Source organism: Magallana gigas, chromosome 8 (assembly GCF_963853765.1).
Source record: "Magallana gigas chromosome 8, xbMagGiga1.1, whole genome shotgun sequence".
In the NCBI taxonomy this organism is placed as follows: Eukaryota; Metazoa; Mollusca; class Bivalvia; order Ostreida; family Ostreidae; genus Magallana; species Magallana gigas.
The window spans coordinates 22,563,864-22,582,798 of NC_088860.1; the positions used below are offsets into that span (position 1 = coordinate 22,563,864).

General features: G+C 35.6%; 2 protein-coding genes and 1 non-coding gene across 3 annotated transcripts; 2 read left to right on the forward strand and 1 right to left on the reverse strand.

The window, feature by feature from the left end:
- Nucleotides 1–5,999: 5,999 nt before the first annotated feature.
- On the reverse strand, nt 6,000–8,678 carry LOC105329205 (uncharacterized protein AH6.3). The gene is made up of 4 exons (XM_011430395.4): nt 7,859–8,678; nt 7,230–7,361; nt 6,900–7,121; nt 6,000–6,603 (listed from the first exon to the last, which is right to left on the reverse strand). Exons 1-4 carry the CDS (start codon nt 8,072–8,074, stop codon nt 6,403–6,405), a joined length of 771 nt encoding a protein of 256 aa, XP_011428697.3. The 5' UTR covers nt 8,075–8,678; the 3' UTR covers nt 6,000–6,402.
- Nucleotides 8,679–8,904: 226 nt separating this feature from the next.
- On the forward strand, nt 8,905–18,059 carry LOC105329206 (alpha-1,2-mannosyltransferase ALG9). Its single transcript, XM_066069059.1, has 13 exons — nt 8,905–8,958; nt 9,481–9,542; nt 9,674–9,761; nt 10,908–11,013; nt 14,164–14,252; nt 14,622–14,658; nt 14,998–15,068; nt 15,298–15,369; nt 15,478–15,607; nt 15,936–16,086; nt 16,382–16,511; nt 17,010–17,140; nt 17,901–18,059. The coding sequence occupies exons 1-13, from the start codon at nt 8,905–8,907 to the stop codon at nt 18,022–18,024; spliced, it is 1,245 nt and encodes a 414-aa protein (XP_065925131.1). The 3' UTR covers nt 18,025–18,059.
- LOC117690572 (U2 spliceosomal RNA) lies at nt 8,961–9,153 on the forward strand. Its single transcript, XR_004602535.1, has one exon. It is a non-coding gene; the product is annotated as a U2 spliceosomal RNA (small nuclear RNA).
- Nucleotides 18,060–18,935: the final 876 nt, after the last annotated feature.

An 18,935-nucleotide genomic window follows, 5' to 3' on the forward strand; every position in this document is an offset into this window, starting at 1 on the left:
TCCATATATACCGGTACTTCTACATTTAACTTTAAACCCATCTTGGGTCTCTAGTATTAGTCCAGGGGTCACTATTTTAAAACTGTCGAACCTTCATTATCCAAGGTTGTATGCATGATAGTAATCTCACAAATTGAAGCATTGTAGTTCTCGAGAAGAAGATTTTTTTACATGTTACCTTTATATTTCTTTAATAAATTTTGACCCCATCTTGGGGCCCCAGTATTGGTCCGGGGGTCACGATTTTACCAATTAGGAATCTACATAAGCGAAGGATGCATGCATAGAAATTCCACAAACTAAAACATTGTAGTTCTTGAGAAGAAAATTTTTAAACTTTTCCTTTATGTTTTTAGCTCACCTGAGCTGAAAGCTCAAGTGAGCTTTTCTGATCACCTTTTGTCCGTCGTCCGTCTGTCCGTCCGTCTGTCTGTCCGTCCGTCCGTCTGTCCGTCTGTCCGTCTGTAAACTTTTTACATTTTAAACTTCTTCTCTAAAACCACTTATCCAATTTCAACCAAATTTGGCACAAAGCATCCTTATGGGAGGGCAAATATAAATTGCAGAAATAAAAGTCCGATCTGTATTCAAAGCGGAGAAAACCTTGAAATTGTAGAAAAAGGGGGGTGCATTTTTAAAAATCTTCTTCTCAAGAACTACCGAGGCAAATTCAACGTAGTTCAGCATAAATTATCCTTATGGGAAGGAAAATATAAATTGCAAAAATTAAGTGGTAATTCTGTTTCAAATCTGAGTTATTACGAAAATAATAATAAAGGAAAGGCGTGTTTCAATCAGTTTAATAGGTTCGGGTTCGGCATACAATAAAATGGGTAGACAAGACTTGGCCTGGGTAAAACAAAATATTAGCAGTTATTAATCTGCCAATCTCATTAAAATTTCAGGATATTTGATGGACTAGTATATTTGTATTCGCTGTAAATATTGCTGCAAAATAATGCGTATTTGGAATTGACGATTGCCGATCTGCCCCGGCTTTTATTTTGCCACGGCCCGGGTTTGCATACCCATTTTACCAAGACTCGTATTCCATACTTCTAAAACGAGGTTCTTTGTTTAAAGCAGCCATGACATTATACGAAAAAGGTTCGATCTGACTATGATGAATTTGCTTGTTGTGCAACAGTTCGCGTATGAAGGGAAATTTGGAAACATGCAAAATATATTGGTGCCGATTTTGTGAAATAAATTGAGGCTAGATATTTCAATGCGTTGACAGTTTTCACACATGACGTTGGTGCTAGCTTGTTCTAATTTTCGTTTCGTTTTCATTATTTATGCTTTGTTACCTGGAAACTATCGTCTGTATTTCGTGATTTTTACGTATTAAATCAAACAGAGAATTCGTTAACTCAAACAGTTAACTGTTTACCTGCGCAAATTAAGCAAAATCTGATGTAGGGGTAGGTGCCTACTGAAATACAATTTATTCTATCGGTAATTCGGCATTATCTTTTGCGTAATGGCAGATTAATGCAATAGGTTTTGTTGAGATGCTCGGCATTTTCTCGAGTTTATTCAGTTTAAATAGAGTTTGATATCGCTGACGGAAATATGTAGGTATATACATGTAATATATATATGAATAATTTCGAAAAAATAAATTGTGTTCTTTATTTGTTATACATGTAGTGCATGTTTCTTGTGTTTAATTGTTTACAGTTTCTATTTACTAACCATATTTGAGTGGTAAGCTTCGAATTATAAGCAAGATACAAAGATTTGCTCACAATTCTATGTTTGTACACATATCTTAAAAACTAAAGATTAAAAAAGTAAAAAATTTGTCAATATTTATTAAGAACATTTTCAAAGTCTGTTCTTCCAGAAACCAACGTATTGTAAACTTAACCTTTTTAGCTCACCTGAGGGTGGGGCCACAATGGGGGGTCGAAGTTTAACAAATGAATATATAGAGTAAATCTTTAAAAATCTTCTTCTCAGAAACTAATCAGCCAGGAAAGCTAAAACTTGTGTGAAAGCATCATCAGGTAATGTAGATTCAAATTTGTAAACAATCATGACCCCCGGGGGTAGGGTGGGGCCACAATGGGAGATTGAAGTTTAACATAGGAATATATAGAGTAAATCTTTAAAAATCTTCTTCTCAGAAACTAATCGGCCATGAAAGCTGAAACTTGTGTGGAAGCATCCTCAGGTAGTGTAGATTCAAAGTTGTGAAAATAATAACCCCTGGGGGTAGGGTGGGGTCACAATGGGGGTCGAATTTTAACATATGATTATATAGAGTAAATCTTTAAAAATCTTCTTCTCAGAAACTAATTAGCCAGGAAAGCTGAAACTTGTGTAGAAGCATCCTCAGGTAGTGTAAATTCAAATTTGTGAAAATCATAACCCTGGGGGTAGGTTTGGGCCACAATGGGAGGTCGATGTTTTACATAGGAATAAACAGAGTTAATCTTTAAAAATCTTCCTCTCAGAAACTAATCAGTCAGGAAAGCTAAAACTTGTGTGAAAGCATCATCAGGTAATGTAGATTCAAATTTGTAAACAATCATGACCCCCGGGGGTAGGGTGGGGCCACAATGGGAGATTGAAGTTTAACATAGGAATATATAGAGTAAATCTTTAAAAATCTTCTTCTCAGAAACTAATCGGCCATGAAAGCTGAAACTTGTGTGGAAGCATCCTCAGGTAGTGTAGATTCAAAGTTGTGAAAATAATAACCCCTGGGGGTAGGGTGGGGTCACAATGGGGGTCGAATTTTAACATATGATTATATAGAGTAAATCTTTAAAAATCTTCTTCTCAGAAACTAATTAGCCAGGAAAGCTGAAACTTGTGTAGAAGCATCCTCAGGTAGTGTAAATTCAAATTTGTGAAAATCATAACCCTGGGGGTAGGTTTGGGCCACAATGGGAGGTCGATGTTTTACATAGGAATAAACAGAGTTAATCTTTAAAAATCTTCCTCTCAGAAACTAATCAGTCAGGAAAGCTGAAACTTGTGTGAAAGCATCCTCAGGTAGTGTAGATTCAAAGTTGTGAAAATCATGATCCCCAGGGGTAGGGTGGGGCCACAATGGGGGTCAAAGTTTAACAAAGGAATATATAGGGTAAATCTTTAAAAATCTTCTCAGAAACTAATCAGCCAGATGATTCTTTATAATTGTTAACCCCAGGACAATTCTTTGGCCTCACGAGAAGGTTCAGAGGTTGATGTACGTTTATATCCCATATATAAACTATTGTTAAGGATCTTTTTGAGAACTGCAATACTCAACATATGATATGACTATAAAATCATCCTGTTAGAAAAGGGACCAATGATTATAAACATAAGAATATCCAGGGGAAAATGGATTTTATTTATACAGGATCTACATGTATTATTGTACATTGTCCAGATAGTTTGTATTATGACTCCATTAAGCTGATTTTACCATACCTATTGTTCCTCAGGTGAGCGATGTGGCCCATGGGCCTCTTGTTTAAAATGTTTAAATTTTGAACCCCTCTTGGTGCCCATCAATTGTCCGGGAGTTACAATTTTTTGAATCTACATTATTTAAGGATGTACATGTATGCATAGTAATATCCCAAACAGTTGCACTATAGTTCTTGAGAAGAAGATTTTAAAACATTTTCCTACATATGTTAAAATCTAAACCCCTACTGGGGCCCCACTTTTTGTTCGGGGGTCACGATTTTTACAATCTTCACTATGTATACAACCTTTTGTGTATGTATTGGCATTTTTGGTGAAGTGGTTCTTGAGAAGAAAATTTTTAAACATTTTTCATATGTAGTTCTATGTTAAACTTTGAACCCCGCCTGGGGCCCCAGTCTTGGTCCGAGGGTCACGATTTCTACAATTTAGAATCTTCATTATACATACAAGCTTTTGTGTAAATATTGGCATTTCTGGTGCAGTGGTTCTTGAGAAGAAGATTTTTTAAACATTTTCCTAAGGTATTTCTATGTTAAACTTTGAACCCCGCCTGGGGCCCCAGTCTTGGTCCGAGGGGCACGATTTTTACAATTTAAAATCTTCACTATATATACAAGCTTTTGTGTGAATATTGGCATTTCTGGTGCAGTGGTTCTTGAGAAGAAGATTTTTAAACATTTTCCTATGTATTTCTATGTTAAACTTTGAACCCCACCTGGGGCCCCAGTTTTGGTCCGAGGGTCACGATTTTTACAATTTAGAATCTTCACTATGTATACAAGCTTTTGTGTAAATATTGGCATTTCTGGTGCAGTGGTTCTTGAGAAGAAGATTTTTAAAAAATTTTCCTATGTATTTCTATGTTAAACTTTGAACCCCGCCTGGGGCCCCAGTTTTGGTCCGAGGGGCACGATTTTTACAATTTAAAATCTTCACTATATATACAAGCTTTTGTGTAAATATTGGCATTTCTGGTGCCGTGGTTCTTGAGAAGAAGATTTTTAAAGACATGCACCCTAAACTTACTGTTTCGCAATTATCTCCCTTTTGAAAAGGGCTGTGCCCTTTATTTTAACAATTTATAACCCCCTTTCCATAAGGATGCTTTGTACCAAATTTGGTTAAATTTGGCCCAGTGGTTTTTGAGAAGAAGTTGAAAATGTGAAAAGTTTACAGACGGATGGACAGACGGACGGACGGACGACGGACAACGGGTGATCAGAAAAGCTCACTTGAACCTTCGGTTCAGGTGAGCTAAAAAGTAAATTCTAAAGATTTTTTTTTCTCCATGAATCATATGCAAGATAATTATTGAAAAAGCTGTCAGTGAAAGAACTTGATCTATTGTGATAAACATGTTTTGATATAGGCCTATGGTATAATGTTCTGAAAGAAATCACTCTGTCAGTGTAAGAACTTGAACTATCATGATAATAAAAGATATGATATATTAAACTTATCATGGTACAATTTTCCCCTCATGATATATGTTCCTGATCAGATATAGAGTTGATATGTACAGCTGCCTTACCAAATGTTACACACTTCAAGATTAAGCTCAAGTATTGTTAGCCTTTCAAGCAGTTAATTCACTGTCATTGTGTGTAAACTGTTCAAGTATTAGTACATGTAATATATATTTTGATATGTTTATTGGTCATTTTACGACACAGTGAGTGCAAGTATGTACATGTATCACATGATACTAGTACCTCAATGAGGATACATTGTGCATTAAATGATATACTTTGTCCCAAGTTTTGCTTCCACCACTTTTCGCTTGATATTATGATAATAATGAATACCATTTTCATCCATTAATATGAAAAATGTCCAGATTATCTGTTTTGAAACGCCCCCTCTATGGCTTCAGGTTTCAATACACATCCCAAAATAAAAAGTCTACTGAGATTTTGCATTGCATCAGCCATTAATAAGCCTGGATGATAACGTTGAAAAATTGCGCGAGGTGTCCAGAGTACTTCCGAATGGAGAAAAGATGTAAACATTTCCCATTATAAATCTCCGTAAGAAATTTGTTTTCGTTCCTGTGAAATTCTATGAATGAAAAGGGATGATTTGTCAATGAAGATATCTTGGATATTTTCCATTTCATTGATTTCAACTGTACTTCTTTCACAGGTATGTTTTTATTAAAAATCATCAAAAAGTGATGGAAGCAATAACAGGGGACAGACTATAGTATTTCTTGCTACCGTATTTATGTTTACAATAAAGGCAGTATTTTCCCTGCTCAAAGATACAATGTATTTGCTATAGGGTTTTTACTGAAAAAAGTTATGAAACTGGTCAGATTCCGGGTCAAACTATGCATGATCATAGTCATGCTTCTATAATGGAAGACTGACCTTGGGTATCATCTGTATTTTCATTGCTAAATTATGTATTCACTTTGGACCTAAAAATTAATATTCCATTGGCTGACATTCTTAGCTTTTTTGAAAAGCTTCAATAAGCCTTTCACTTTAAAGCCATTGATCAAAGAGCATTTTCAGCTTGTTCTTTGAAAATACTTGACCAACTTTGTATACCATTATCTATAATTTATTGACCTGTTGTATGGAGCCAAAACATTTTGGCACCTCTGTGAAAATTGATTCTAATCAATATTGTTAAAATCTTCTCTCTACTCCATGACATCTAGCAGGCAAACTGAGTTCATGGTTAAAATGAGCAAAGGTTCCTCTGTTTGTCATAAGGTGAAAATGCATATAAATGTTTTGAAAAAATTCTTCTGATTTGGACAGCAGAGGCTTGATGAGGCGATCTTGCATGATATTTTGCAGAGTTTTGGTAAAATAGTTCACTCATTTAATGGAATGAAAGAGAAATATGGCTCAGCTTTGCTGCCAGTTGATTTGACAGGATTCAGATCTGTGTTTCAGAGAAGCACTAAGCAGATTTCAAAAGTGTAGATGAGAGAAGAGCAATTTGTCAGCTTTCTGTTTCTCATCTTGAAGGAATGTCCTGGAATTTTTTAAAATATCTGTGATCAGATGTTGTTAGACTAGGGTATTTTCTTGCTCTACAGTTTACACAGAATTCGATTGGTTTTTCAGCTCTTATATCACACTGTGTGCCCATATTCTTCGTAGTTCTGTCATCAATATATTCATACTGAGTCGCAGTGTCCACAGTGTTCTTTGAATTCTACAAAACAGTTTAAGGAGGCTTGGTGTCAACAATGTAACCATCAGATCTTCATAAAACTTTAAGATATGATTTGTTTAGCTATATAAAGATATTATTTAGTAAAGAAAATATCCATATAATTTACTTTTTTAAATTTGGTTATTTTTTTTTTTTTTACAATTTCAAGTAGAGCTCTTCTTATAAAGGAGACGTATACATTCTAAAAATGGCCACGACTATTGAACCCTCTTAAGAGAAAATGTCATTGCTCTTTCTATACAAAACAGATATTGGCATAAACACTTAATATCTACCCGAGTAACCTTTGCCTTTTTTGGTTTTCCCTTAGGAATTGTTTCTTCTTTCCTTTTCTGTTCAGATCTCCAAGCTTCTTCTTCTTTCCTTTTCTGTTCAGATCTCCAAGCTTCTTCTTCTTTCCTTTTCTGTTCAGATCTCCAAGCTTTGTAAGAACAGCCTGCCTCATCTTCCGGTACAAGTTTGTCATCTTCAGCATTGGCAAGAATATTCTTAAGTAGCTGTGAATGACAAAATGACAATAAAATAATTAAGGCTTTTATTTAATACAGAGATTCCATGTTTATGAATTCAATTTTATCTTCTATAGTGTTTATGATATTACTCACTTCTGATTTTTCCTTCTTTTTTATTCTTTTTTCACTTGCTTCCCTTCTCTTGGGAGTTTTGCTGTCTTTGAAAATAGTAGGAACTGCTCCCTTTTTCAGTTTTTTTCTTGGTTTGAAATTCATAAGGCGTGCCTTAAAGAGAAAACTTCATGCTATTTATTTAGGATTTTAAATTGATTAAAATATTTCTATGCTAGTATCTTCTTTATATAAATCTTTTCGAATATCTTAAATGCATAAATTTTAAGGTACCTCACTACATCAAGACTTATTCCTTTTAAGACACAACACCACAAGAGATGGCGATTGAAATGTTTTATTAAATATTGCTTGTATCAGTTTAGTTGATTTTTTTATCATAGCTCAATAGTTTAATTATGTTTGGGATTGTGAACAGCAGATCATAAGTTCAAATCATCCTGGGGCTTTTATTCACATTTAAATTTTAGAAAATCATAATTTTTCATACAAAATTGCACATTTTTGACTTATTTGACTTGTATGCATCTTTTGCATCATGCTATCTATCATAATCTAGTAAATTTCTGCTGATTTCAGGAACTATTTCAGAGTGTAGTAAACCATTTACGTACCTTGATTTGAAAAATTTAAAGTAAATTAATTCTTACCTCAACATCATCTTCAAAACAATCCTCTTCAAAGTGTTTTTCACAGACAATTTTATGATATGCAAAAACAAAAGTCTTTATGTTTAGTTTCTTATTCCCCAAGTTATGGATCCATCTTTTGCACAATTCATAGTCATGCTTAGGGTCAGGAATAGAAAATGTATTGAATCCCTGTCCCCTTCTGACAGTGCAAAACTTTGCTTGGCATTCAGGCATGATTTTTCCTGTAGTTTTAACAATTATTTTGTAGAGTTGACCCAGACACTAGCAGCAGTACGTGTGTCTAATCTTCGTCAGAGCACACTTGCAATTTTGTAGAGTTGACCCAGACACTAGCAGCAGTACGTGTGTCTAATCTACGTCAGAGCACACTTGCACTCAGATGCATGCTGGGAAATGATGGAGGATAATTGATGAAATCTTTCAAGAGAAATACAGTTTATTGCAAAAGAATTCAGTGAATTTATCATTAAATGAATTTTTTTTTGTTGTAGAATGTGAATAAAAGGGGATTAAATTTTGGGGATTATATCTTTATTGTGATCAATGAAGTTGTATTTTCACAACATTGAATGGAACTGTTTTCCTCCCAATATGCTAAATAAATCAATAATTGGAATTTCAGTTGTATGTATACAAAATGCTGCTGTGATTTGGTTGTGTCAAATAAGTGTTTTCTTTGCTGCCTGCAGACAAAGAGAACGTGTGTACACATGGCTTATCACAGCTTTATCAGATCGAGAGGCCCTTGGCATACTTAACGAGTGGTAGGCGGTAGAGCTTTAATAGTGTAAACAAGCGCCCTCTACTGAGTTAAATGTAAATCAAGGAAAAGGAATAAAGATTGGAAATGACAGTATGATTTATAAGTGTGATATACATAATTTGTAATTTTCAATGTATTGTTTCAGTTAAATGATTGATTTGAATATGCGATTATGTTAAGTACATCAACACCTTACTACTTCTTGTAATTAGATTAAAGAACTTTTATATACAGTGAAAAAAATAATGATTTTTGTGAGAGCTCATGTAAATTTCTAAATATGATCAACAGAACTCATGTGAAGGATATAAAAGCCTTCTCAGCCCAATATCTGGTATCGCTTCTCGGCCTTTTGGCTAAGATCAAAGTGTAGTATCTGTTCTTATCAGCTTAATATCTGATACGTTCCCTACATGGGAACTACGATATTAAACTGATTTTTGGTCAGAGGTGAGATGTCAGGGGCTTGCTCCGCTCTCGCCACGGGTTGGCCTGGTATTGCAGTACCTCCAGGATCGGCCCACTCCCCTCGGGGAGAAAAATCAAATAATGAAAGATTTCCACGCCCTTCTCCTACCCCTCTCTCCAACTTTTATCTACCCTCCCTCCCAACCCTAAAGCTTTATAATTCCTTTACCCTCCATTTATTTTGTTCTCTGAATTGAATCATTCCTTTTAGTTAGGAATGCTCTTAGGAAACTTTTGGGACTTCACAGTACCCGGTACTTGGGTATATCATCATATCATCATATGGTTGATGAAAAATGATAGAAATTTAGAATACATGTACATTTGTCTGCTTCTCATTTGATATTTGGGGTAAACTAAAAGGTTGATAAATTTTGATTTGTTTTAGGTGGCCATTTTGTCAACTGCAGCAAGTGCTATATTGGGATGGCCTTTTGCAGGAATTATAGGGTAAAATTCAACCACATTTACTTTCATTTGAATTTGTCAGATTTTTTTCCCTTAATCCTTTTTATCTAGTTTTTGTATTGATTTATGTATCTTAATACCATATTGAGTGAATTATCTTTATTTTTAAACAGAGTACCCATAGCCCTGGACCTACTGCTGAGGAGAAGACACTATGGTTTTTTCATCAAGTGGTGTTTGGTGGCACTGGTTCTCTTCTTGGTAATTCAAAGCGATATCTCACTTCTTATCCGCTCAAGGTGGTAAGGGACCTCTCGAGAGATATCAATTCACAATTGGAATGAAAGTATATAATTCAAAATCTAAACATTGTTTTGAATTTTAAATTTTACAGTATTTAACCTTTTATATTTACATTATCCAGTGTCTTTGTCTGTGATAACACTACGTATCGATTTTGTACTATATAACTCATAATACAAATGACGCCAAATCAAGGCGCCAGCGGGGTTTGTTTTATTATATTTAATCGTACGATGGCCTAAAATTATATAAATATAAGTAATAAGGAATCATTCTTTGAATATTAGGAGGTGATAATTTCGGTCAGGGCATGATCAAATCTATCATAAAGCCCTTCGGGCTTTATTGGATTTGATCACGCCCTAACCAAAATTATCACCTCATAATACTCAAAGAATGATTCCTTATTCCTTATATAAATCTTACATTGATTAAGATTTAAAAAAATGTAAAACCTCCAGTAGGTTTCAAACTCATAACTTGCTGTTCTGGGCTGCGTTTTACAAAAGATCTTACACCAGAGTCGTAAATATTTTCAGTCTCATGTAATGATATTTAAAGAACAAAACTACAGAATCACATCAAAATGGCGAAAAGAAAAATAGGGTTATTTTAGATTTATTGTTTACATGTATTTCCAAAGAAAGGTTACAATATTAAGGTGTTTATGTGAACATGGCAATTAGAATGTCAGCTTTGTTTTGTTAACATCCTTATTTTCTCAGAAGAAATAACACTAGCATTTTTACTCATGAATTTATTCAGCTAAGTTAATTGAACATGTAACATTCTCAGCATAAAACATACAAAGTACGATTGAATTGATTTAAGTAAATGTAAAATCTCTTATCTTATGGCAGATTAATTTATTAATTAATTACTTGTACAGTAAAAAACGCCTATAACAAAGGGCCAGTGATGGGCAATTTGCTCTGTTATAAGTCTACCGGTAATCGTTATAACCATTAAGTTTACAACATGTAAATAAAGTCATGGGGATTGAAAATCACGTTGCTGTAAGCGACAATTCATTATGAGGGCATTTGCTATAACCATGTTTTACTGTATAGCAATTTGAATGAATTTCCCTCTGATTGCATACAGGTTCCCAGCATACAGGTGGACTTCCATTACTACGGGAAACTGGTGATTGCTCCGCTGAACATCGTCATGTATAATGTGTTCACAGAGCACGGGCCTGACCTCTATGGTGGGTTATTCTACACTAGGGCAAGCTTACTGATCTCTATGATGGGTTATTTTACACTAGAGCAAACTTACTGATCTCTATGATGGGTTATTCTACACTAAGGCAAGCTTACTGATCTCTATGGTGGGTTATTTTACACTAGAGCAAACTTACTGATCTCTATGATGGGTTATTCTACACTAGGGCAAGCTTACTGATCTCTATGGTGGGTTATTTTACACTAGAGCAAACTTACTGATCTCTATGGTGGGTTATTCTACACTAGGGCAAGCTTACTGATCTCTATGGTGGGTTATTATACACTAGGGCAAGCTTTCTGATCTCTATGGTGGGTTATTCTACAATAGGGCAAGCTTTCTGATCTCTATGGTGGGTAATTTTACACTAGAGCAAGCTTACTGATCTCTATGGTGGGTTATTCTACACTAGAGCAAACTTACTAATCTGTATGGTTGGTTATTCTACACTAGGGCAAGCTTACTGATCTCTATGGTGGGTTATTCTACTCTAGGGCAAGCTTACTGATCTCTATGGTGGGTTATTCTACACTAGGGCAAGCTTACTGATCTCTATGGTGGGTTATTATACACTAGGGCAAGCTAACTGATCTCTATGGTGGGTTATTCTACACTAGGGCAAACTTACTGATCTCTATGGTGGGTAATTTTACACTAGAGCAAGCTTACTGATCTCTATGGTGGGTTATTCTACACTAGGGCAAGCTTACTGATCTCTATGGTGGGTTATTCTACACTAGAGCAAGCTTACTGATCTCTATGGTGGGTTATTCTACACTAGGGCAAGCTTACTGATCTCTATGGTGGTTTTTTTTTACACTAGGGCAAGCTTACTGATCTCTATGGTGGGTTATTCTACACTAGGGCAAGCTTACTGATCTCTATGGTGGGTTTTTTTTTACAGTAGGGCAAGCTTACTGATCTCTATGGTGGGTTTTTTTACACTAGGGCAAGCTTACTGATCTCAATGTGAGTTTTTTTATACTAGGGCACGCTTACTGATCTCTATGGTGGGTTATTCTACACTAGAGCAAGCTTACTGATCTCTATGGTGGGGTATTCTACACTAGGGCAAGCTTACTGATCTCTATGGTGAGTTATTCTACACTAGGGCAAACTTACTGATCTCTATGGTGGGTAATTTTACACTAGAGCAAGCTTACTGATCTCTATGGTGAATTATTCTACACTAGGGCAAGCTTACTGATCTCTATGGTGGGTTATTCTACACTAGGGCAAACTTACTGATCTCTATGGTGGGTAATTTTACACTAGAGCAAGCTAACTGATCTCTATGGTGGGTTATTCTACTCAAGGGCAAGCTTACTGATCTCTACGGTGGGTTATTTTTTACACTAGGGCAAGCTTACTGATCTCTATGGTGGGTTATTCTACACTAGGGCAAGCTTACTGATCTCTATGGTGGGTTGTTCTACACTAGGGCAAGCGTTCTGATCTCTATGGTGGTTTTTTTACACTAGGGCAAGATTATTGATCTCTATGGTGGGTTATTCTACACTAGAGCAAGCTTACTGATCTCTATGGTGGGTTTTTTTTACACTAGGGCAAGCTTACTGATCTCTATTGTGGGTTATTTTATACTAGGGCACGCTTACTGATCTCTATGGTGGGTTATTTTACACAAGAGCAAGCTTACTGATCTCTATGGTGGGGTATTCTACACCAGGGCAAGCTTACTGATCTCTATGGTGAGTTATTCTACACTAGGGCAAACTTACTGATCTCTATGGTGGGTAATTTTACACTAGAGCAAGCTTACTGATCTCTATGGTGGGTTATTCTACACTAGGGCAAGCTTACTGATCTCTATGGTGGGTTATTCTACACTAGGGCAAGCTTACTGATCTCTATGGTGAGTTATTCTACACTAGGGCAAACTTACTGATCTCTATGGTGGGTAATTTTACACTAGAGCAAGCTTACTGATCTCTATGGTGGGTTATTCTACACTAGGGCAAGCTTACTGATCTCTATGGTGGGTTATTCTACACTAGGGCAAGCTTACTGATCTCTATGGTGGGTTTTTTTTTTACACTAGGGCAAGCTTACTGATCTCTATGGAGGGTTATTATACACTAGGGCAAGCTTACTGATCTCTATGGTGGGTTATTCTACACTAGGGCAAGCCTTCTGATCTCTATGGTGGGTTATTCTACACTAGGGCAAGCTTACTGATCTCTATGATGGGTTATTCTACTCTAGGGCAAGCTTACTGATCTCTATGGTGGGTTATTCTACACTAGGGCAAGCTTACTGATCTCTATGGTGGGTTATTTTACACTAGGGCAAGCTTACTGATCTCTATGGTGGGTTATTTTTTACAGTAGGGCAAGCTTACTGATCTCTATGGTGGGTTATTCTATACTAGGGCAAGCTTACTGATCTCTATGATGGGTTATTTTACACTAGGGCAAGCTTACTGATCTCTATGGTGGGTAATTCTACACTAGAGCAAGCTTACTGATCTCTATGGTTGGTTATTCTACACTAGGGCAAGCTTACTGATCTCTATGGTGGGTTATTCTATTTTAGGGAAAGCTTACTGATCTCTATGGTGGGTTATTCTACACTAGGGCAAACTTACTGATCTCTATGGTGGGTAATTCTACACTAGAGCAAGCTTACTGATCTCTATGGTGGTTTTTTTTTTTACACTAGAGCAAGCTTACTGATCTCTATGGTGGGTTATTTTACACTAGAGCAAACTTACTGATCTCTATGATGGGTTATTCTACACTAGGGCAAGCTTACTGATCTCTATGGTTGGTAATTCTACACTAGAGCAAGCTTACTGATCTCTGTGGTGGGTTATTCTACACTAGGGCAAGCTTACTGAACATGAAATTGTATCAATCGCAATTTCTCAGGCCTTTTGAGCAAAGAAAAACATCTTGAATGTATTAAATGAACATGAATTTTCTATAACATGTTCACAAAGCATGATTCCTGATCAAGATCCCATGTTTGAAAAATATTAAAACCTTTTACATGTATATCTAAATTGTTGGAATATTGTTGGCAATAATCATAAGATATCCACCTTAATTTGATTTTAGTTACCAGGGTATTTTAGTTATATACATGTACTTACCTTGTCATTGTTATTTCTCAGGTGTGGAACCATTTTCTTTCTACTTTCTGAATGGATTTTTGAACTTTAATGTGATGTTCATTTTGGCTTTGCTCAGCTTACCCCTAGTTGTAAGTAAGTTAACATCTCGAAAAATGATCATACCAGGAATATTTGGTTCATATAAATTGTATACATAGAACCATTTTAACAAGAGCTTGGACTTAGGTAGTTGTGTCAAACAGCAATGTGACGTAGGCCTGTGTATTTCATTGCTTGCCAATCCATCATGGTTCTTTGAAATCAACAAGATTTGTCTGCCTTTTGAGCTAAGAATAGCAATTGGTGTATATTTCACTTGAAATCAGCGTCATTTTTAACTTGTTTGTCGCAAGAAATATATAGTTACGTCCTACTGAAAGTCCAAGGTCTTGTTAAAATGGTTCTATTTCCATGTCTCTGGTTTAATCTGTGAACTAAATCATCTGTTTTATTTTCAGTACCTAGTCAAATTTCTATTGAAACTGGAAGATAGAGGTAAAATTATACATACATGACATTTGTAGGGTTGAGTGCCCATATCTGAATCATAAGATCTGAATCATAAGATAAGATACACTTTCAAATTGGTATGCATTTATTTCAAATAGAGTTCCTCAATTAAATTGCTTACATACAATTGAAATAATCTGTTGATAAGGCAAATACTGATATTTTGAAATGATGGCTACAAAAATTGCTATTCAATTTAAAAAATTCAAAGAATAATGAAGAGAATTAAAGGAAATACAATATTAGTAAGCTACAAGATACAAACATGTTATATAGAATGGTATGCTTGTACAATGGTATAGTATCTCTAAATCTATTTTGTAGACAAACCAACATGGCTACTGATGCTACCTATGTATCTTTGGATGCTCATTTTCTTCACCAGGCCACATAAGGTAACCAACTGTTTGATGTATCACTCTTAGAAACATGCGATATGTCCTCTCTCTCTCTCTCTCTCTCTCTCTCTCTCTCTCTCTCTCTCTCTCAAATATTATATGAAATGATTATATACAACTATGCATTCTTTCTTCAAGTCTTTAGAGACACAAAAAATAAATGGCTTATGCATGTTTACCACTGGACTAGGTGTATATCTCTATTAAACTTTTATGTTCTCTGCAGGAGGAGAGATTTTTGTTCCCAATCTACCCACTACTGGCCTTGTTTGGGGCTGTGAGCATTGATTATTTACAGGTATGTGAATACAAAATCATTTTGATTAGACTGATCTGTTCAGAGTTTGTATTATACGATTAGTTCTGCTGAACAATATATACATGTATAAATGTTGTTTGGTTTCAGAAGCTGTGTTGTTTGTTGATGCCTGGACAGAGGGGCCAACACTACACAACAAACACCAATTGGATCCCCGTTTGTCTGTGTGTCCTGTTCAGTGCCCTCTCCTTCTCTCGTATTATTGCCCTGTATCAGGGTAAGCAACTCTGTGTGTGTTTGACATAAGGTTCATGAACTCTCCTCCTCTAACATTGCTCTATTTAAGGGTAAATAACTCTGTAAGTGATTTATATAGTGCCGTCTTCTTCTATCGTATTATTGCCCTTTAACAAAGAAAGCAACTCTGTGCATGCAATATACATTGTATGATAAAGTGCCCTCTCCTCCTCTCATATTGCTCTGCATCAGGCTTAGTAACTCTGTGTGTGTGTGATGTGTAATGCCCTATCCTTCTACGTGTATTTGTATATGCATATTTGTAGAAGATAAAAAATCTAACTTTTAGACATATCTATTTATCATAGGATACCATGCACCATTAGATATCTATGTGGAACTCAACAGAATTTCCTCCGATCCAAAAGTCCATACATTACCTCCTGACAAGTCTGTGAATGTTTGTGTGGGAAAAGAGTGGTATCGTTTCCCTAGCAACTTCTTCCTCCCTGGAAACAAGTAAGTAATGGTGTTATTCCTTTCACTTCGTGCGTGTATCTGTGATTGTTTGTACCCAAAGTACTGATGCCTACTTAGTAGAGTGAAATTAATATTGTTTGTCCGACATCTTTAATTTCATGGCTGAGCTATGTTGATAATTTCATTATTTTCATGCATTTTCAGCATTAAACACAACACATTAACAGTTTGACCAAGTCAGTCAAGGAATTTCATATACTGAAAGACTTTCTTCAAAGTAAAATTTTCTATACATGTAGCTTTGTCTTTAATTCTCATAAATTTTATTTTTAAGCTGGAATCTACAGTTTCTACGGTCAGAGTTTAGAGGCCAACTTCCAAAGCCATACAGTTCAGGGGAGGATGCAACAAAAATAATTCCAACAGACATGAATGACCTCAATAGAGAAGAAATGTCTAGATATGTAAGTGTATATATTGCATGTGTACAATATGGATATGTCAGTTTATTTAAAGAGTGCCATAAAACTATGTCTGTTTTTTGAATGAGTGCACTACAGCTATGTCAGTTTATTGAATGGTGTCACTACAGCTAGGTCAGTTTATTGCTTGTAAGGCAGCGTAGATATGTTATTGTATGGTTTGTAAAACAAGAGTTATCCTTAGATACATTAACCATTAGCAATCATAGCATTTCATAGCATACAGGTAGATAGTGATGATAATGATAAAAGAACTGAGCAAGATCAAGTTATAAAAAGATTAGAGGGACTGAAAAACATGTATGAAGTAGCACCAACAATACACAGCTGTACTAAATAAAAAATGTACTACGCAACTTGGAATTTATCAGGATTAGAAGTAGAGCATTCAATTGTGAATTTATGAATTTATTCATAAGAGGTTTTTTTAATACAAAATGTAATACATGTACATTTTTACCAAACAATTTTACTTAACAGGTAAACATTAGCAGGTGTCATTATCTGATAGACCTGGACACACAGACAGACACAAAATATGAACCCAACTACTCCGCTAATTCTGAGGAGTGGACTGTCCTCCACTCAGTACCCTTCCTAGAGGCCAGCAGGTAACGAGATTCTTAATTCATAATGTGGAGAGGGGAGGGACGTTCAGTCAAATGGGAGGGGTCAAAGTCATGTGATCATAGCAATGACATTGCCCAATATTTGATAAGCACTGGAAACAACAGTATCCTGGTGCTCTCAAAGTCTTTCCAATAAGGAAATACGCATGTACCATATTACATATATGTACCAGTTATCATTTAAGGAACGTTCTTTAAGTATTTCAAGGGGAAGGCGTGACTCAATCCTTTAAAGCCTGAAGTGCTTTCTGATAGATTTTATCATGCCCTGGCAGTACTGATCCCCTCATGATATTCAAATAATGATTCCTTGTGACTTATATAATTTCCAGCAATTGTATGATTAAATATATATTTTACTTTTATTTCGTATAATTATGCTGCTTGCACTTGGTCCCACAGTATGTCACTTGCATCATTGATGATTTTATTGAACTATAATTTACAAGTTTGATTCACAGTGTCATCAAAGACAGACACTGGAAAATGTAAATAAATCAGGATAAGCTTGCTCAAAGGAAGTGGGGGGTTAATCAAATTGAAAAGTCTAAGTCATGGGAACTTACCAATAAAATTGTTCAGAAATTGAAGAGCTCTTTTAATGAAAAACAACAATTTCCTGTATTAATTCTCACAGTCTCTCCATGTACCGGTAGTAAATATGCGTGTGATAATCTATACACCTTGCTTGAAGAATCTCATTTTAAAGTTGTAAAATTTGGATTTTTGTTTTCTTTTTCAGGTCTCATCGACTATTAAGGGCATTCTACATTCCGTTCATCTCATCAAGATACTGCACCTATGTGAATTACAATTTACTAAAAACTAAAAGGACTAAAAAGAATTCTGCGCACAGAAATGTTTAATTATATTGTAGGCAATAAACCAATTGTAGATTTAGAGGAGAATGTTGTTTTGTCTTTTAATTAATATTCTGGTTGGATCCAAAATAAAATTATAGTTACATTGATAAACACGTTATTACCGTTTAGGCATCTTCACTTAAAAAGAGCATTTGGTCAAATCTGCTCCTGCAGAGTGGGCCAAAAAAACCTTGAATAGGGAAGATGCCCAATAGGGTTCATTATGGAGTTCATCATGGCCATGTTTTAATTCTCCTGATTCTCCTGATGTACCAATTATGAAGTACTGGTACATTTATAACCTAACATTTCATTGATAAAATCACAAGTACTCTGTAGGAATCAGACAAAAATTTGTTTAAGTGATCAAATAAACAATATAATTGTGTTTTCATTATGAGATATGACCTAGTTATAACAACACATTTATTTGTAATTTCTGCATTTAGTGTTTTCAATTATGTCCTTAATGATGGTATAAGTACCACTAGATGCTAGACAATTGTCGGTCACAGAGTAGGTTATGGTTCCTCCTCCATCTCGGGGATTTCCACTGCTTCCATGGAGATTCAGTTCCCTGTCCTGCTGAAGATCTTGACAGAGACACACACATGCAACTATTTCATTTCCTCTATAACTGTTGGACTTCCATGTGAAAGGCTCTTTTTTTTTTTTTAAATCATTTACCAGTAATATTTCCTCTAGCTGTTGAATCTCCATAGGATAGGCTCTCTTTAAATCAGTGAGGAAGTTGGGGCTATATGGATCATGGATATTGGCCTGGATAGCTCAGTGGTAGAACTCCTGACTAGAGTTTCAGGGGTCCCAGGATCGATTCTTGGTCCAGCCATATGTTTTCATTATTTCTACCATCCCGTTACATTTGGTGCCATGACTAACCCCTGGAACTGACA